This window comes from Amblyomma americanum, unplaced genomic scaffold, assembly GCF_052857255.1.
Source record: "Amblyomma americanum isolate KBUSLIRL-KWMA unplaced genomic scaffold, ASM5285725v1 scaffold_13, whole genome shotgun sequence".
NCBI lineage: Eukaryota > Metazoa > Arthropoda > Arachnida > Ixodida > Ixodidae > Amblyomma > Amblyomma americanum.
This window is the reverse complement of record NW_027526485.1, coordinates 2,103,398-2,123,304: the sequence shown is the minus strand read 5'-3', so window position 1 is coordinate 2,123,304 and position 19,907 is coordinate 2,103,398. Positions and strand designations below refer to the sequence as shown.

General features: G+C 47.6%; 1 protein-coding gene across 50 annotated transcripts in view; it reads left to right on the top strand.

Annotated features, from left to right (window-relative positions):
- Positions 1 to 12,251, top strand: part of LOC144111913 (uncharacterized) — a 420,777-nt gene extending 408,526 nt beyond the window's left edge. For 41 of the 50 annotated variants that reach the window (XM_077645003.1, XM_077644993.1, XM_077645002.1 and 38 more), the window contains 4 exons: positions 4,403 to 4,465; positions 5,483 to 5,629; positions 8,443 to 8,540; positions 10,182 to 12,251. In XM_077645003.1, the coding sequence (XP_077501129.1) occupies positions 4,403 to 4,465; positions 5,483 to 5,629; positions 8,443 to 8,540; positions 10,182 to 10,313 (440 nt within the window). In that variant the 3' untranslated portion in view covers positions 10,314 to 12,251. The remainder of the gene's footprint in view (positions 1 to 4,402; positions 4,466 to 5,482; positions 5,630 to 8,442; positions 8,541 to 10,181) is intronic. The other 9 variants (XM_077645001.1, XM_077644970.1, XM_077644973.1 and 6 more) reach the window with 1 other exon arrangement.
- The last annotated feature ends 7,656 nt before the right edge of the window (positions 12,252 to 19,907 follow it).

The following is a 19,907-nucleotide window of genomic DNA, read 5'->3' as shown; positions in this document are numbered from 1 at the left end:
TCATTATTTATTGCTGTATAGTTTCCTTTATTGTATAAACTGATAGTTCTTTTAGTTGTGCGTAAAGATGGTTTAACCGTGAAGCCGGCATGTATGACGTGGTGATCGCTGACGCCTGGTAGATACGTGATGGAATGAATGCATTCAGGGTTATCCGTTAATAAAAGATCTAGAATATTAGCGCAGTCTTCGGTTACACGAGTTGGCTCGGATACAGTTTGAATTAGGTTAAAATTATGGCAAACGTCTAGAAATTAGCATCCTTATTACCTGTAGCAGTTAGATTATTCCAGTCGATACTCGGAGAACTGAAGTCTCCGAATAGGAGAGTGCATGTGTTAGGGTGTTTAGCTTTAATTTCATTCAATGCGTTTTTAAGTTTTCGAGGGAAATCTGGGCTTTTCGGAGGCCTGTAGCAAACTCCGATCACAACAGATTTAGGTGAAGCATGGCATAAAACCCTTAATATTTCTATATCTAATGAAAGGCTAATGGCTGAGCATGATAGATCTGGAGCGGTGGCAATCAGTACCCCTCCTCCCCTTCGATCTGGGCGATCTTTGCAAAAACACAGAAATTGGGCAAGTCGGCAAGCACTTCACTATCAGAACTATCGCTGTTTAGCCACGTTTCTGTCAAGACTAGTATGTTACTTGCAGATGAAGTGACGATATGGGAAACAATGTCGCGTTTTGAAATGAAACTGCACACGTTAGTAAAGATTGCTGACAATGGAAGGGCTTCTTGGCGTACATGCTTAGAACGATCTGTCAGCAGGAGCTGAGATGGTTGGTATTTTACCTCTTTTACTGTCTGTGATGATTCATCGAATATGTAGCGTTTAGGACCAATATGTAATGTTTTGAAGCGCAAAGAGAACTTATCGGATACCGATTTGGCAAAGGCTACAAGATGTTTGCGGGTGTTACGAACGGGAAAGGAGAAGTTTTCGCCAATACTGTAGTTGGTGCCTTTCAGCTTATTGCCTAAGGAAAGGGTGCTTTCTTTAGTTTTTGATGAGGTGAATTTAACGATGATTGGCCTGTGCGATCAGTAGAGTGGCACCCTAGGCGGTGGTCACGCTCGATTAGATTGGGTTCGATGGCGAAACCTAGTTGAGTGGAGCAATGGCGAATGACTGTTTCTTCCGAGTCTGCATACGTTTCAGTGGGGTTAGTGTCAGGAATATTGTAAAATATGAGATTGTTACAGCGAGACCGATTTTCTGCATCGTCCATACGTGCTGCCAGTTTGTCGATCTTGCAGGCAAGTTCAGTGTTTAAAGTTTTCAGGGCGTCAATTTCAGAATGGAGAGTAGAAAGTGTGGGGTAGTGTGATTCTAGAGTGTCCATGCGCTTGTTTAAGTCGGTCAAGGTTGTTCTGGTAGTTTTCAGTTGGTGTTTAATGTCCTGCAGATCAGAAATTAATGTAGCTTGTCCGGTAGTTAGCTTCTGGAGCTCGGAAAGTATGGTGTCGTAATGGTCGGGGCCTGGGTTAGTTTCAACATCGCCTGACAATAGTAAAAGAAAACGAAGAACACGTGAACACTCGGCAGCAATACTACAGTAGTACTGAGGGCTCGCCAGCGGCATTAAAAAGTAGTTACTGGTTTTTTTAACAAATAGGGAAAACTTATTACTAACCTGCATTGTGAAAAGTAGCGGATTAGTAGCCTGCGCTGATGCACAGCTACCGAGCCCGCAGAGCGCCGGCAATGACAGCAGGGGCTTTATATGGCTAACAGAATTATCAGATGATGTTCTTGGTGATGGGACTGGCCACTGATGGTCCAAGATGACGTCCTCTTCCGACGATGAGGGTAGGTGATGGGGCAGCAACGGTGATGGGGCAGTCGGATGAAAAAGGCCTTTTTCAAGGAACTTCGGGGCGGCAGTCGAAACTAACGTACAGGAGGCAGACGGAAGAGCGGCAAAAAGCAGTTGCACAGCGAAGGCAAACACCTGCAATGTGAAAAGTAGCGGATTAGTAGCCTGCGCTGATGCACAGCTACCGAGCCCACTGAGCGGCGGCAATGACAGCAGGGGCTTTATATGGCTGACAGAATTATCAGATGATGTTCTTGGTGATGGGACTGGCCACTGATGGTCCAAGATGACGTCCTCTGGCGACGATGAGGGTAGGCGATGGGGCAGCAACGGTGATGGGGCAGGCGGATAAAAAAGTCCTTTTTCAATGAACTTCGGGGCGGCGGTCGAAACTGATCTACAGGAGGCAGACGGTAGAGCGGTGAAAAGCAGTTGCACAGCGAAGGCAAACGCCTGCATTGTGAAAAGTAGCGGATTAGTAGCCTGCGCTGATGCACAGCTACCGAGCCCACCATTCGTACAATTGCAGAAGGTGACGTACTTATATGCTTTCTTAAGGAACTCTTTCGCCGTCAATGGACAATTACTGCCGAAATACAAGGAAAACAGTGCGGCGAACATAGCCAAAAGTGCGAAGTCTCTCGCAAGTCCCACAACAAAACAGATGATGGAGAGAAAGGCTAGGTGCAAACACGAGTGCTGAACCTTTCATTTTGCATTCTGTGCACTCAAGCTGCATGTGGTCGTTGTATGGAGCAGGTTCAGAACCACGAGCTCCCAGTGGCATTCACGCTCTGTTGTGCTCGCTAGGTGGTCAGTGAGGCAGTTTCATTCTTACTTGAGCTGTCGAATCAGCTACTTTGTGCAGGCAGTGGCCGTTATGAAATTGCAGTCTTTTTTATTCTGTCATTTCAGGCTCATGGAGACATGCGTAAGCATGCATATGTATGTGAGCGTGTGGTCTTTGTTTCCTGCACAGTGGAAGGGCAAATGTCTTTCGAGATATGTCTGAGCAGTAGCACATGCATGAACCACCGGGCTGAGTAAAGAAAACAGTTTCCCAGCGTGTGAGATGCCAGCACACACTTTTCATTCTAGTGCTTGTTCAAGCGGAAGCATACAGATGCGATATATATTAACGGTACATGCACTTATCCACGCAGAAGGTTCAACCAGCTGTTGCATGTTTGTCAAGATTATCAGTTTTCTCCCTTATAGACTCCCTGCGCTGGTACAGGGCTTCCTCCATCTGACATTGTGGATGCCTCCGTACATGCGACAGCCCTGCGAAATGATGAACAGCGTCTGTCGCTTCGTGGTCTCAGTCTCAGGGTCGCTTCGTGGTGTCACACTAAAACTGGCAGTTTAGAGCAAAAGAACTTGTCACACTAAAACTGGCAGTTTTAGTGTGACAAGTTCTTTTGCTCTATCACCTGAAGAACAAATGTAACAAGCACTTTCTTTTGAAGATTGTTTTTAAAAAAAAAATTACCAACGCACATTTTAAGTCCTAGTTCACGTTATGTGCCTATAAGAAATAAAAGGCATAATTAAAAATTGCGTATCACGTGCAATGTACATGCTGCACTGAATTACTGAACTGTCGCATTCAAGTACGGTGTTCTTGTAAAAGTCGTGGCATTAGTGCACATGCCAGACCAGAAGTGGACTTGAGGCACATGTCCCATTTTTCGGTGTCATGCGCGGCCACACATCGGCAGCGTCCACTTGACGCAAGCTTTTGTGGCAGGTATCCCATCCCAAACAGCAGCACACAGAGCCAGCAGGCGGCAGACCATTGTTTTCCGCTTACAACACACCGGAAACAATTCACGAACACAGAAATCGCAATGACCACAGCAGAGTCAGTCACAGGGTTCGTCTCTTATCATACTTACTGCATAGTTAGTCAATAAACGCGTGATAGTCAACAGTATAGTGCGCCATTTGATGAGCAATACACGTGCAATTTTTCGTTTAGATGTGGTATTGAATCAAATACGTCAGAGAGTCACTGCTGCATGTTTACTTTTGAGGATCCTTTGAAGCCTAACGTATAAGCTTCACGACAGCACACTGTGCACTGAAAGCCACACGCTTGTATCACTTTCGCCGATGTGTATGTTAGCATGATTAGCAGTTTGTTCTACAGTGTGCAGTTGCTCTTGATAACATGAAACAGCTTCTTTCATAACCATGGAGCCTATTTCTACAGTACGCGCACGTTGCAGCGAGACACAGATGCACGCAATGCAGCAGAGAGCATCTTTCTTTCGGTGGGTGTAGCACTCCGGAGTGTCTGAGGCAGCCTGCACTTACACCTTGCCACTGTGATGGCCAACTCAACCAATCACGAGACTGGCGGGCTAGTTTTGGTTTGGTCACAGCATTTCAAAGGCAGCAAAATGGTGTCATGGGGTTTCATTTTTCGCGGGCATTTCGAATGTGGAAGGGTTTGATTTGTGGTTACAGCCATCCACGCAGAAAAAAAACGTTGGTAGTGTTCCCATGGAATAACCTATCCGTCTTGCTTAGTCTGATGTATCCTTTCCTTTAATGCTCTTCGTCTCTTCTAGGCAAGCCAACCCCTCCGAGTGGCAAGCCAGGGGAGAATCGCTTTCAAATGGCCAAGCAGCGCTGTGAGTTTTTCTGTTATTTGGCCCCTATTCTTCTTGCTCTGCATTGTGCAAATACAACTGCACTCACCCCCAGCCGCCCACTCCCAGAGTTGGTCGTACATCCGTGATGAGGGGTGGCTGTTTTGGAAGGACCTTGTTGATCCTATTAAACATCTCGACTATGTTTTTACCTAGGCAGTCTTCTTTACATGGAAATGTCCTGAAGCTGTCAAGTCCCAAAAGCTTTGTCACCTTTGAAAAATATCTTCCTCGTTTATCTATGCACCGAACCTAGTGGTGGGGCTGTCAACAGGATGCTTCCTGACATGCTTTTTGCACATGTCAGCTTGTCAAGTCCCCTTTCCTTTTTCGTTGTTTTGCAGGTTAGCAGCACAAAGCTCCTGTTCTTTTCATCCCTCTTTTCTCTTCATGTCACAGGCATGCATTCACTTCCACTTCACAGCGGTTTGCTGTTCAAACCCGCGTCATGCAGTTATGGCTGCAGGTTGACAGCAAGACTTGCGCTCTGAAGCAGATCAACCTGGCTAGAATTAATAATGTTACAGATTTTCGACCCATAATTTTTGTGCACACTGTGGACATGTGGTGTCTGTGACACGGGACGCCTTTTTTCTTCTGATCTTGTTCTGCAAGGGCATGGTAATGAAAGTCACCTGTTTAGGGGAAATGTTTCCCCTAGACATTTGACTAACACTGGTCCCACTTCGAGTTATTGATCAATTCGCTCTCGCCCTACCGTAACCTTGCCGTCCCGGTTAGCTCAATTGCTAGAGCGACTGCTCCGGTGAAACGGTGGTCCCGGGTTCGAACCCCGGACCAGGACGAATTTTTCTTTAACTACGAAGTTTACGAGAAAGCTGTATAGCTTTCCTCTGCAGCCGTATGGCTGCGTTCGGGTGGATGTCAATGAATAATTACTCCCTTAATACAAGGCAGGGAAAGTGCTTCGCTCTTTTGTTCAAGGGATCCCTGGTTTGTGGGGTATTTCACGCATCCTGATTTGTGCAACATGTGCAGCCTTGCGGAAACACTATGTGGATGTGCTGAACCCGGGTAGCAGCAAAGCCTCTGGCGACTCACCTGCCGTCCCTGGGGTGCCGCCAGTTCCGGAACAGCCTGGAACACAGAGTCCGCCGCAGTTCCTTGTTCCTCAGGCTGTGGACGGTGAGTTGGCTCCCTGTAGGGTTTGAGTCTTTGCATCTGAATTGTTTCAGCCAGTTGGATCACTTGGCCATCTTGCACTGTGTTCTTTTTGTCTAGCCGCAGCAGTGGCTCAGTGGTTATGGCACTCGGCTGCTGACCCGAAAGACGCGGGTTCGATCCCGGCCACAGCCGTCACATTTCGATGGAGGCGAAATTCTAGAGGACCGTGTACTGTGCGATGTCGGTGCTCGTTTAAGAACCTCAGGTGGTCAAAATTATTCAGGAGCTCTTCACTAGGGCGCCTATATAGCCGAAGTCGCTTTGGGACGTTAAACCCTTTTAAACAAACTTCTTTTTGTCTGTTTGGTGCAAATACTACTTGACTAGCATGTTGCTTTTCTTTGTGCTTGTTATGAGCAATTTTCCTCCGAGTGTGGAATCTGTGGAGTGCATATTGCAACCGCGCAGAATGACAAGGGACGAAGAGAAGAAAGCACAGGACAAAACGCGGAACTTAACTGAGGTTTACTACAAGGAAAACCATATTTACATAAGATTCATAGTCACACCTGATAGACAGCAGACACCATCACGTTACACTGGCATGCGGGCACGCGTGGCACAAGTTAGCATCTAGATAGTTGAATTCCTTCTTGGATAAAGATATGGAAGTGGTGCTTATGCAACGGTCGTTTCCTTTTTTGATGCAGTAGGCTTTAAAAATTTCCCTGCTAAGCTGGGTCGGTAATTTTTTCAGGACAATTTTGTCACGGAACCTGGGCATGCAGTTACGGCAATGGTGACAATGTTTCGCCAATTCACCGCCCCCCCACCAATGATTCAATGGCTGCATGGTGCTCCTGAAGTCTAACATGCAAGCAACGTCCAGTTTGCCCTATGTAACAATTCCCACATGTGAGGAGTATTTGGTACACCACCCCTGTTTTGCAAGGAACGAACCTGTCTACGTGCTTAGTGCAGCACTCGTTCTTTTTTCCATTTCCCTGCACCCTATTGCACATGCCCGAAAGCTTTTTGGGCGCCGTGAAGACCAGCAGGACCTCACATTTCATGGCCACTTTTTTGAGGTGATGGGAAATCTGGTGGAAGTACAGCATAACCACGGGTGTCCGGCGTTGCGGTTGTTCACTTGTGCAGTGCTTCAGTGGGTATCGAGCTTCCTTGGCAAGGGCTTCTATCACCGAGGTGACCATCTCACAAGGAAAACCAGCACTAGTCAGTCGTAACTGAAATTGCACGCTATGTTGCATTTCATGTGGCAAGACTTATCAAGAGCGGCGCGCAGACAGTTTTCTGCTATTCCCCTTTTTATAAGCTTTGAATGAGCTGACTGGTGGTTTAGAATACCTTTTTTTGAGCGAGGCTGGTACCTCCAGCACACCTGGGTTCCACTAGTACTAGCAACAATACAGATGTCCAAAACTGCAAGCATCCCTTCGACGGCAACTCATAGGTGAAGCTCAACCCAAAGGCACACTCACTGAAGATTTTAAGAATTCGGTTCACTACTGTAATGGCCCCTTCTCGAGATACCCCTTTCAAGAAAATGGCATAATCGTCTACATGTCTAAAAATCTTAGCCGAGTGGGCTGTGTCAAGGCTTGCAGCAATTCGCTTGTCAGAATATGATAAAAAGATGTCACTTAACATTGGGGCAATACATGAACCGACACAAACACCATGCTTCTGAATGAAATTCTTTCTCTCAAAATTAACTATGGTCGAAGCAAGATAAAAACGGAGCATTTCTACAAACTCATCCATACTCATGCCACATGCGTTCTGACAAGCCACTGAGCCATAGTCATCTATGGTATCCTTAAGAGCACAAAGCCGTTTGTCTTGAGGTATGGAATAAAAAAGGTCAACAACGTCAATTGAAAAAGGATACAACGATTAGCCTGTGCTTTCCTGGCAACTAAGAAATATGATGAGCTCTTCAGAATTCTTAAGGACGGGTCCTCAAAGCTGAGCATGCGTAGGTGTTTCTGAAGAAACTTCGAGACTGCCCCCTGCCACGTTTCACGTTTAGATACAATGGCTTTAAAAGGAACATCTGTTTGTGGGTTTTTTGCTGAAAGGAAAATGCTAAGTGCTCCGCTGGACGCACCCTTGACAGTCGAACAGAGCCTCTCCAGATCACATCTTTCGCATAAACCTGTCGCTAGTTTCTTCAGCTTAGCGGCGCTAAACTTCGAGGGGGAGAAGTTTTTTGAAACGGCTCCTCTCGCTTTTTGACGATAAACCGAATTGGGCAGAACAGCAAAACTACCCTCTTTATCAGTGATCATTAGGGCAACATCATTCTGCTTAAGATACTCAACAGTCATTTTTACACGAAGTTTTTTTTCCGTTGCGACTGCTTCGTCGCAATAAAATTCACACCTTCTGAAATACACCAGTCTTTCTCCTCCTCTGGGGCACGTCTTGGGATATTTTTGACAAGCGATAACAGCTCTACTGGGGAATCCTCAGGTTCCACGCAGAACTTCGGACCTTTGGACAGCACCAAATCAACATATGTAGGTACACCACAATTACCAGTGTAGGTAACTTGACCTGGCTTTGGGTTTTTCTTTCTCCAACTTTTAACCCAATCGAGGAGCACGGGAAGGCCTAGGCACCACAGCAGTTCAGTGATAAAGCTACACTCACACGAGTACCTTCTATGCACATGCATGCACTCTCCTTTCTTCTCTTCGTCCCTCGTCGTTTAGCACAATTGCAATATGCACTCCACTGTTAACCACCAACTAGCCCGCCTATTACATACGGAATCTGATTGGCACCTGCTCATTGGTCTCTCTCTGCAGACCACTGTGATAGTGGCTATGACTTTGTGTCACCTGCTCCCATGCCAGACCATTCGGCACCTGCTCCACCGCCACCACCTCCAGAGACAGTGAGCTATGTAAGTGCGGCACTGTCGTCCTCATTTTGCAAGTTGCAGGGAAACTTGCTATAGTCATTAAACTGTAGTGCAGATTGTTGACTTTGCTTCTCAAGCGTGCGTGTGATGTCTGGGGTGAGAAAGCCAGAGAACCTTTTCAGTGTGCAGATTGCCTTGATGAGAACATCAGCAAGGAAGAAGCACAAGCCTATCATTGGAGGAGTTTGACACGGCAAAGCTTGCTCTTGCAAAGAGAGGGATGAGGTGGAATAAATGCATTTTAAAACATGATTTTTACCACTCTGAGCTATCGCTAAAGGTGCATCAACACGCACTATACAGGTTTCAGCAAGTTGGGAGGTAACTGTAGCCTGCTGTCTCCAGTTTTTCCCCCCATGCTTCGTTGTACTATGGGGTGCAGCAAGGCCTTGGACAGTTGTTCCCACCTACCTGGAATCACGTGGCACCTTGCAGTACTTGCGGAGCAATATGCAGAATGGCACTGTGTAGCCAGCTGATTTACATGGAGAGGTTGTGGAGCCTCGCATCTACTCCACCTTCTTCTCCTTTCTGTTGCCAGCTAAGTTTGGCAACACAAGCAAGAGGAGTTTCTACTGCACGTTACCATATTTACATGTATATGACGTGAGGAGGGAGTTGCGATTGTAATTCGCTTTCAGCCTGTTCAAGCCAACTACTAGCCGAGGGCTCAGAAAAAAATGGAAATGGCATGCAAAATTATGGAAGCAACGGATACGTCAATATTTTTTTTAGAGGCAGCGCTTCTGAAATGAGCATGGCGTTATTATGCACAGCAAAGCCTTCGATGCATGCACTCTCCCATGCAACTGTGATCGCCATCTCCGCTGTGCCACTACTGCTTTGTGTCTCGTGCTGCCCAGTCCAGTGACTGTTTGCCCTGCCTTCCTTCCTGAACTCTTTCAGTGCCTTCTCTTTCTCAATGGCCCGACATGTTGGCTTCTCTTAGTAGCTTGATAGTCTGGATGGAGCTATCTTGAGCAGCAAGAAAAAGATGCATGCATTATATTTGTACCGTGGTCCCGAATATAACGAAAGATTTGTTCTTAAACCAATGAACTAAGGGAAAAAAAGACTCGGATTATATTGGTGTAAGTACTTGCATGGAGTCCTGACTTGCGTTGCTCTGTGTGGATATCGACTGCTACAGTAAGACTATAGCTGAGTTTGAGTTAATTTGCTTATGCTTATCTTGCTATACCGCACCAAAACAGGTTCCATAATTTAATTTACGTGGCAGGAGCTGTTCAGCCGGTGAGAGCTAACTCTGTGTATCGTGACCAGGCTGTAGAAGGTGTCTGGATGCGCAGCATTCACTGAGCTAGTTTGCCTTTGGTGGTGGTATACTGCAGTGTCTTCACAAATCTTGCCAGTATGCTTCTTTGAATGCTTCTAAGCTAAGCCTAAGATAAAGCCTAGTGAATGCACATATTTCATGTACTGGCTGTTGTGTGAACACATGCTGGTCACCTAATGACCAAAATGGAATGAGTTATTTTTGCATTATGTAAAATGTAAGGCATTATGTAAAGCATTATGTATTATGTAAGGCAGTATGTAAAAAAAAAGTGGTGTGAAAAGGGGGGAGGCATGCATCAGACGAAATTTTTTCTTTTTTTGCAGCAGCAGCCATCAGGCAAGGTTGTGTCGACACCCATGATGTTTGATCCTGCGGACTTCTCATCGAGGGCAGTTGACAGCAGCCATAAGATGGCTGGTGGCAACCTAGCCAGGAGGAGAGCCTACCCGACGTAGCACACACCTTGGCAGCCGTCTTGCACATTTTTTTTTTTTTTTGCCCCGTTTGCCCGAGACTTTTCTTGGTGTCAAACAAAGTATTCTTCATTAGATTTGTGGTGCAGTTGTTTCCTTTTTGCCTCAGCTGTTCTCCGTAACTCGATTGCTCTCCCATGGAAGGGCAGCATTGTGAGACTTTCATCTGCATACTTCCGAGTGTGTCCGAACTGGACTGATAATGTTTGGAACTGAATGTGGCTACGTAGCTGGCTTTTTTCAAAAGCTGTGTGTCTGGGCAACCTTCAGACATGCTCCTTGAAACCTGGTAGAGGAGGGCAAGCGAGCGAATGAAAGCCTGCCCAATGGTCATTGCATGTGACGCGCTTCCTTGTGGAGCATTCTAGAGTGGCAGGGAAATGCAAGGCAGGGCTTGATTGGTTCACATGATTTTCATGTTTGTCATTTCAATCTGTTGCCTGGGCATCTGTCGTTGAAGTGACACCAGCACATTGTTAAAAGTGGCTTGTTCATTATGCTTATCTCTGCCAAGCATATGGCAGTGCTGCATGTGTGATGACCACATAGTTGGCTGTGGCCGACTTTGCCTTAACAATGGTCTGTAGTCTTGCAACTGGTCTCTGGATCCCTTATCAGCTGCTTTGTTTTGGTGTAGGGTTTTTGTGTATCTCCTCTCCTCTATGTGCGTAATGGTATGTACCATGACTTTCATGAAAATGCTGCCGCCATTCCGTTACTCACTATACCTCGCAAGAGGAGCGAGCTATAGTAAATACTGTTCAGAGCCTGCGTCACTGGTAGCTGGCTTTTTTAAAGCTGTGTGTCTGGGCAACCTTCAGACATGCTCCTTGAAACCTGGTAGAGGAGGGCAAGCGAGCGAATGAAAGCCTGCCCAATGGTCATTGCATGTGATACGATGTCCATTGGCAGTGCTTTACTAGAAACCTCTTTTGTTTTGTTTGATTCAGGTTACTCTGTAAATAAAGGCTGCCTTTTTGCAAGCCTAGGTTTCGGTGGTAAGTGCTGCTTTGCATTTGAGGAGATCGCTGTTACAATTGCGCAGTTCTGTTTGCTGCCCTGTAGGCATTGGAACTAAATATTGTTTTCCTTTCTATTGGGGGGACCCTGTGGTTTCCCGGATTATTTACACAAAGAAAATATATTTTCAAAATGATGCATGCTCAAAGGCCTTCAAATAATTGTTCATTGGGTCTCTTTCTTAGGCAGTACAAGTTATTTGGAATAAGCTGCTATTTTTCTGTTGTTTACAATTTGCATGCATTCAAAAGACGTAGTGGTCTTGATAGCTGGGGCACTCACTTTTTGAGTCTGAATTGACTTTCTTCTTCCCTAGGCGTGCACTAACATGATTGAGCTCGAATAAATGACACACATTGTGCAAAATAGTCTCTGATCAAGCAAGGGGTGCAATTTATGCGCTGCATCTGCGACCTGATTTCACAATGATTCTTCCTCTCATGCCATGTTCTTTCCTCCTAATTGAAGCAACGTCAGCAGCTGCGATGGTTTTAAAAGTGAAAGTTGTGATTCAAAATAAGATGCAGTCGCTTGGGCAGTCTGAACTGAGGGCTGCAACAAAAGGAAAGGTCGTATAGAGAGGCATCATCGCAGAAAACTGGTGATGGTATCTACATATATGGCTATGAGTTGCCTGCTGTGTACATTTTGGTTTTTTGTGCAACAAGAAGCCTCCACGTGTGCGTGGTCCCTAGGAATGTTCCAATTTTTGCTGCTGCAATGTTTTTCCACTTCCTTTGGCTGATTGTGTGGGCATGTCCACTGTGCATAAGTGGAATTGGAATTTGCTGGTCAACTTGTGGTGCTTCTTATTCAGCAGTGCCAGCGGTCCTCTGGGGTATGTATGAACGGGAGAAACAAAAAGCACTGAAAAAATAAAATGCCTAAACCGTTGCACGATAGGCTGCATTTTGCTTTTGGACAACTCATTCTGTGTAATAAATGTTCCACGTACAGAGCCACATGAACCGTAGAGATCTTTTCCAAAAACTGTGCATGTGCAGGGTGTTTTTGGAATTTATGCAAGCTGTTGCGATATTTGCGCCCCTTTTTAGTTGTAGCTCGCGTTTATTTCTATTCTTTTCTGTTGACCCACGTTTCCAAGGATCTTGTGCTCATGCTGTCGACAGGTTGATGAGCATAAAATGCAGATAGAGTCTAAGTGGGACAGTGCAGGTGTCTGTTGACGTCTTTTTTGTGCTGCTGTTAGACGCAACTTGTGTGAACAGCACAATTTCAGCTTGAATTCAAGTGCTCAAGAGTGGTAAAAAAATTGTTGAAATCAGACACTCAAATTGCATATGGAGCCCGGAAGCCAACCATCTCAAAATCCAAAAGGCGCCCACACATTTCTCAGCAGCATATTCATTAGATCTGCGATTGCCTTTATTCATCATCACGCTGACCTAGAATTACTGACTGCATAAAAGACTGCTTAGGTCCGAGCTAAAACTTTTGCAAATTTCATGCGGGAAATTTCACTTGTTCATGGTGCCTGCACAGGTCTTGATATTCCACTCTTCTCAGGGGGCTTATTTAATGCATTTTAGTAATTAGTTTTCAGCATAATTCATGGCACAGTATGCATAGTCATGTCATGATTTATGTAGCAGCGAGCTGTAATTGCAAACTACTGTCTAGCAAACAAGCTGCTCCATAATTTTCTTGGCATGGTGTGCACTACTTTGTTGCCATTTGTGCAGGATGTGTATGCTGACTGTGTTGCCACCATGGCAACACAGACTCCTTAAAGTTATAAAAACCTCTTCTGGGCCAGTATAACTTCAAAATTTTATTCTTATTCTGTGCCATTTTTCTTCCTTTTAGTCCATATGTGATTGGCTCAAGCAACACTACTATGCCTCTGTCATTGCTGGGCATGCAATGGTAATGAAGAGGGAACACTGGGTGTGGCATCACCAGAGGTGGGCACATGAAAGAAAAAAATGGCATGAAAATATTGCTTCCGCCCTAGGCAGCACACGTGACCAGTGGTACAGCAGGGAGAGAGGAAAGAAGCCAACAAGCATCCTAGTGCTGCTTGGCACAGCTGTTTTGATGAACACGGGTTGCAAAAGCGCTCACGTACCAACACTTTGATGCACCTAGTAGGATCCCAGTCAGTCAGAGCTGCCCTCATACCTTGCAGCCCACCATGTTGCTTGGCAAGTCCACATAAAATTTGTTTGCCATGCTGGGATACATTTACTGTCTTGTCATGAACACAACAGATGAACTGGTCTTGGCTCAGGTGGAATAAACTGTGCCAGTGTGATGAATTTGATAGCAGTAAAGTGTGCGCCAAACGACCTCAAAGAGAGGCAGCTTTCAAAGGGGGCAGAGATTTCCTAGTATTCATCTAATAGGCATGTATTGGTTTTATTAGGCTTGTGCAAAAAAGTACTGGTTCTTTATATGTGTATTGGATTAATCTGTATTGGACTGAACTAATAAAATTAGAGCTGTTAGTCTGGCAGGCCTGCACAAGCCAAGGTTTGAATAAGGTATGCAGAGATTTATTTGTATGTGGTGAGCTGCTTGTCTTGGTAATGAGTGTCCCTAAAACACTGTGCAGCAAGGCTACCAGTGCCTCACTGCTCACCTTGTTTGCGTTCAACTTGTTGAGTCCCATTTGGTTTGACTGGCATCTGAATTCCTATTTTCCTGTGTGTGTGGGCCAAGCAATTTTCTTTTAATTTTTCTTGCCCATTCTACTGTCCTTGTTGCACTGTGTGACAAGGCATTATAGGCACCTGGCATAGTGTAAAAGCAGGAGGAGGAAGAACATGCCCAAAGTGGGGTTGAATTGGGGAGATAAGTAGGTTCTCCCCACTCAATCGCGGCTGAGATGGTTCAAAACCACCAGACCCCACCCCGTGATCGCGTACGCTACCGAGCGCACGCCGACCACCGCGGGCCTTGCTCTGAGGGAACAAAGGAACGACACATAGGCTGGCACAAACGCATTTATTGCTACAGCAAAAATAACGCCAGCTAGCAACAAGGTCGTCCGACTCGCCAGCAGGGTTCCGAGCGAATGTTCGCCCGCGCTAGGGCAAGGGAACTCCACACCCCTGGACGGGACGAGATACGGGAGCCAGTCTCCCCGCCGGGGAAGAGCGGAGCCGCGAGCGACACGCCCGCTCGCGCCGGCGATCCCAGCCGAAGAGCCCCATGCCCCCTCCCGCGCAGCGACGCTGGCGCCCTCTCTTGGCAGTTAATGTAACTGTAAAGGGAAGCAAAGCTATTACCGGGGCCAGTTGGTTGATCATTATGCGAAGGAATGCGCTAAAAGCGGCACAGGAAGACAACACACACGACAAGCGCTTCTGTGTGTGTGCTGTCTTCCTGTGCCGCTTTTAGCGCATTCCTTCGCATGATGTCAAGGGAATGCGTTCCTCCTCGAGGTGAGGCTGCTGTTGCCTCGCGGGAAAGCAAACACGGGGCTGCAGGGCAGGTCCCCACATCTCCCCCCAACCTTAAATAGACCTACGCGCCTGAAAGTACATGTTATGGAGGAGTCTCCCGTGCTTAATGTCCTTGAGGCACGTCTTGCAGCGGAGGTCACGCCGACAGCGTCCACGCAGACTTCCGCGGTGCTCCGAAGGTGGCGTGAAGGTCTCCGCTGGGACGACTCGCATGGCACGCGCATGGCGGTGCGAAAACTGCAGGCCAGGATTCTGCAGTAGTCTCCAGGGCAGCAGCAGCCGGAGGTGACTGCTGACGTCTCGCCGCAGCGAGGTGCACCGGACAGCAAGCCTGGGGGCGAGAGGGGGGGGGGGGGCTCCACCGGATCTGCAAAATTGCCGAAATGCTCTCGGCGTGCCTTTAACGTAGGTCACGGGAGGGGAAACTGCGTCCACAGGGGCCTCGTGGCATAATGCCTACCTCGCTAGCAAAATGTGTCTGGCGGCTGTGCAAATGCAAAGTTCGAGTGAACAAAACCCTTTATTGAGTTGAACGAGGCTGCTCAGTTCGTGCGAGGTTATAAAAAAAAATGGGCGGGCAGCAAAGTGCGCCCCCTCTCAACAACACGGTCCGGTGGTCGTGTCTCTTCTGGCGTGGTGCAGGCAGCTCCGAAAAGTCTCAGGCCTGACTACCACTGACAACGACTGTGACCGCCACAAAGGCCCAAAACGGGTTATGTGCGCGCAGCCGCGAGGAGACATGGACCCCGAGGAGCTTTGTGGGGTGCTCCTACACCGCTCACTGCACAAAGCAGCTTCTGAGCGGTCGGCCCCCACCGTATCAGACGGTGTCGGAGCGCCCGGTGCCGAGCTGCAATACCAGCGAGCTCGTAGCGGCACCCGGAGCCGCGACTCCCAGAGTCGAAAAAGAGACAGTAGAGAAAATATATACAGAAACTCGGACCATCCACGCGGCTTCCGTGCTCACTCGCTTCGGGCTCGGCAACTCCGCGGGCGCTAGGCCTCGCGCTCCCTCGATGCGGACCAAGTGATTCTCGCGAAGAAACTCCAGGGGAAAAAAAGGGGTGAGCATGACGAAAAACATGCTGCAGCGCGATACACCTCGCACTCAAGAAAGCATGCCGGAGGTCCTAGCGATCAAAATTCACTCTAGGCCTAGCACTTGTCAAGTCTGGACAAAGAGCGTTCCTCGAACCGAACCGAACCGATCGACAGTCGTCCAATGTTCCAAGAGAAGGCCCCACATTGGGCTGCCAGATGTGGGGTTGAATTGGGGAGATAAGTACGTTATCTCCACTCAGTCGCGGCTGACACGGTTCAAAGCCACCCGGACCCAACCCCGTGATCGCGTACGCTACAGAGCGCACGCTAACAACGGCGGGCCTTGCTCTGAGGGAACAAAGGAGCGACACACTGCTGACACAAACAGGCATTTATTGCTACAGCAACAATAACGCCAGCTAGCAACAAGGCACGCTAATGAACCAAGGTCGTCCGACTCGCCAGCAAGGTTCCGAGCGAATGTTCGCCCTCGCTAGGGCAAGGAATACTCCGCACCCCTGGACGGGACGAGTACGGTAGCCATTCTCCCCGCCGCTTCCTCGCCCCGCCAGGAAAGAGCAGAGCCGCGAGCGACACGTCCGCTCGCGCTGATTCCAGCCGAAGAGCCTCATGCCCCTCTCCCGCGCAGCGACACTGGCGCCCTCTCTTGCCAGTTAATGTAACTGACAAGGGAATGCGTTCCTCCTCGAGGTGAGGCTGCTGCTGCACGGTGCTTCGCGGGAAAGCAAACACAGGGGGCTGCAGGGCAGGTCCCCACACCAACAAGTCTCCAGAGTTTCGATATAGTTTAGAAGAACTTCTATTTGGACTAGATTCCAAGAAACACAAAACCTCAAAATCTTCCAGAACTATCCCATCAGGACATTTGGAATGTCCCCAGGTGGTTCTCATTTTTCCCGAAGACGTCCAAAAAACGTCCCCACAACTAGCCATGTCGAAAAAGTTGTGCGTCCCAGGGACAGCCCCAAAAGGTTAATGCTTGATTTCTCGGCCCTGGCTCAATAAAATTTTTTTTCATGCAGACTTCAGGCATCTAAGCGCACATATGTGCCAAATTTCAGGCACATGCTTACGTTACAGGTGGTGTAATACATCTGTCAACTCGCGTGAATGCTTGCTGGCTAGGCCATTCAGACTTACCTGTTTACATGAAATGTGCTTTAACAAGGTGAAAATTTGGGCTGGTTGGTGCATGATCTTGTGACGGGAGCAGCGCAGCACGAGACAAAGAGAGGCGGGACACGACACATAACCAGATTTTTAAAGCACGTTCGTCGAATATATACACCTCGCTCGTATAAGAAGGAAAAGAAAGAAGCATTAAAAACGCATAAGATGTACACGTGGTGAAATATTAAGACATCGCACGCAGATAATCAATTTCTGTCACGAAGTGCTATTGAAGGTATGCAGACGCATACGTGGCTCTTTGGTCGGATGTTGAAGGCTTCTTCAATCTCCCTGGTGCGTTGATCAAAATACGACGGGATGACCATTGTGTTGATAAGCTGCGGAGCGCATTCATGCTCTCTGCAATGTTTTGCTAATTCACTGCTGATGGCGCCCTTGAGGGATCTTTTGTGCTCTCGAAGCCGTTTATTCAAACAGCGCCCTGTTGGACCAATGTAGGTGCGTCCACATGACAGGTATTTTATAAACCCCGCTTTTCACACATTTCACTTTTTTTCAGGTGTTTTTTCTTGCATTGGTTTTTTTCTTTGCTCGCTGTTGACTTAGGCACACAGACTCCTTAACTTGTTGGGTGCTGACATGAGCACTTTTACACCAGCTCTTGCCCTTTTGAGACTGTGGGAAATGTCATTAATGCAAGGAATGACCGCGTACGGCTTCCTTTATTCTGATGTGGTTGTGACATTTTCTGCCTGTAGGTGCTTGCAGAATCCCTTCTGCGACACTGGATAGCAGTCTAGTAGGGCAACCTGCTGCTTTCAGCCGAGGGTTCTGGGCGTCAAAACTGGTTTGGTTTATGAGGATTAATTTAACGTCCTAAAGCGACTCAGGCTATGATGTACGCCGTAGTGAAGGGCTCCGGAAATTTCGACAACCTGGGGTTCTTTAACGTGCACTGACATCGCACAGTACACGGACCTCTAGAATTTCGCCTCCATCGAAATTCGACCGCCGCGGCCGGGATCGAACCGCGTCTTTCAGGCCAGCAGCCGAGCGCCATAACCACTCAGCCGCCGCGGTGGATAGGTGTCAAAACTGCCTTGAACCTCATGATGACAGGATCTCGTCAATGCGGCTCTCATTGCTGTTTTTTCTACCCCCCCCCCCCCCCCCTTGATGATCTTGGAGTGCGCAGGTGTGTAGGGGAGCAGTCCCTTCTAGCTTCGTGGTCCGTACCGCCAGCATATGTGAGCGCCTAGAAAGGCTGGCGTCAAGTCAAGAAATCGCATAACGTTGTTTTCTGGTAGTTCATTTGTTATTTCTACTCCTAGTTCTTCTAGTCCTTATCAAAAGTAGCAATGAGAGCCGCACTGACGAGATCCTGTCATCATGAAGTTCGAGGAAGTTTTGACGCCCAGAACAGTTGGCTGAAAGCAGCAATTTACCCGACGAGACTGCTATCCAGTGTCGCAGGAGGGATTCTGCAAGCACTTAGAGGCAGAAAATATGTCATAACCACATCAGAAGAAAGCAAGCCGTACGCGGTCATTCCTTGCATTAATGGCATTTCCCACAGTCTCAAAAAGGTAGGCGCAAGAGCTGGTGTAAAAGTGCTCATGTCAGCACCCAACAAATTAAGAAGCCTGTGCGCCAAAGTCAACAGCGAGCAAAGAAAAATCAATGCAAGAAAAAGCACCGGAAAAAAACATGTGAAATGTGTGAAAAGCGGGGTTTAGGAAATACCTCTGTCATGTGGACGCACCTACATTGGTCAAACAGGGCACCGTTTGAACGAATGGCTTCGAGAGCACAAGATATCCGTCAAGGGCGCCATGAGCAGTGAATTAGCAAAACATTGCAGAGAGCATGAATGCGCTCCGCAGCTTATCAACACAATGGTCATCCCGTCATATTTTGATCAACGAATCAGGGAGATTGACGAAGCCTTCAACATCCGACCAAAGAGCGACGCATATGCGTCAGCATACTTAATAATAATAATTGGTTTTTTGGGGAAAGGAAATGGCGCAGTATCTGTCTCATATATCGTTGGACACCTGAACCGCGCCGTAAGGGAAGGGATAAAGGAGGGAGTGAAAGAAGAAAGGAAGAAAGAGGTGCCGTAGTGGAGGGCTCCGGAATAATTTCGACCACCTGGGGATCTTTAACGTGCACTGACATCGCACAGCACACGGGCGCCTTAGCGTTTTTCCTTCCATAAAAACGCAGCCGCCGCGGTCGGGTTCGAGCCCGGGAACTCCGGATCAGTAGTCGAGCGCCCTAACCACTGAGCCACCGCGGCGGGTCGTCAGCATACTTTCGATAGCGTTTCGTGACAGCGAAATTGATTATCTGCGTGTGTTGTCCTAATCTTTTACCACGTGTACATCTTATGCGTTCGTCATGCTTCTGTCCTTTCCTTATTGCACGAGCAAGATGTATATATTCCATCCAACGTGGATTAAAAATCTGGTTGTTAGCGTTGATTCCCGCCTCTGTCTTTGTTTTGTGCTGCGTTGCTCCTGCCACAAGAACATGAAATGTGCTAGAATTTTACACACAAAGGAAATATTCAAAAAGACGCCCGATCCCGCCCATATAACAGGGAATAGCAGCGCAATACAGATGTAATTTCAGTTTATTAGATGTGCTCTTTGCATTTAAATGAATACAAACAGGAGACGCATATGTATGCACCGCCACCGTGGCCGCCAACCCCTACCCGTCGGCGCCGCCGGCCGCCGCACCGGTGATGGCGCCATTTAGGCTGTACCCACTCTTCAACGGTTTTATCTGGTTCCATCTTCTGTCCCCGTTTCGGACGTGCGCAGCGTCTAACTATGCGGAGGTGCTTTTTTTTGGCCACGTGCTGTGTGCCAAGCTGCCCAGACGTGGCGGCACGTAGTTCGATTTATCCGTAGCGGAACCGACTCGC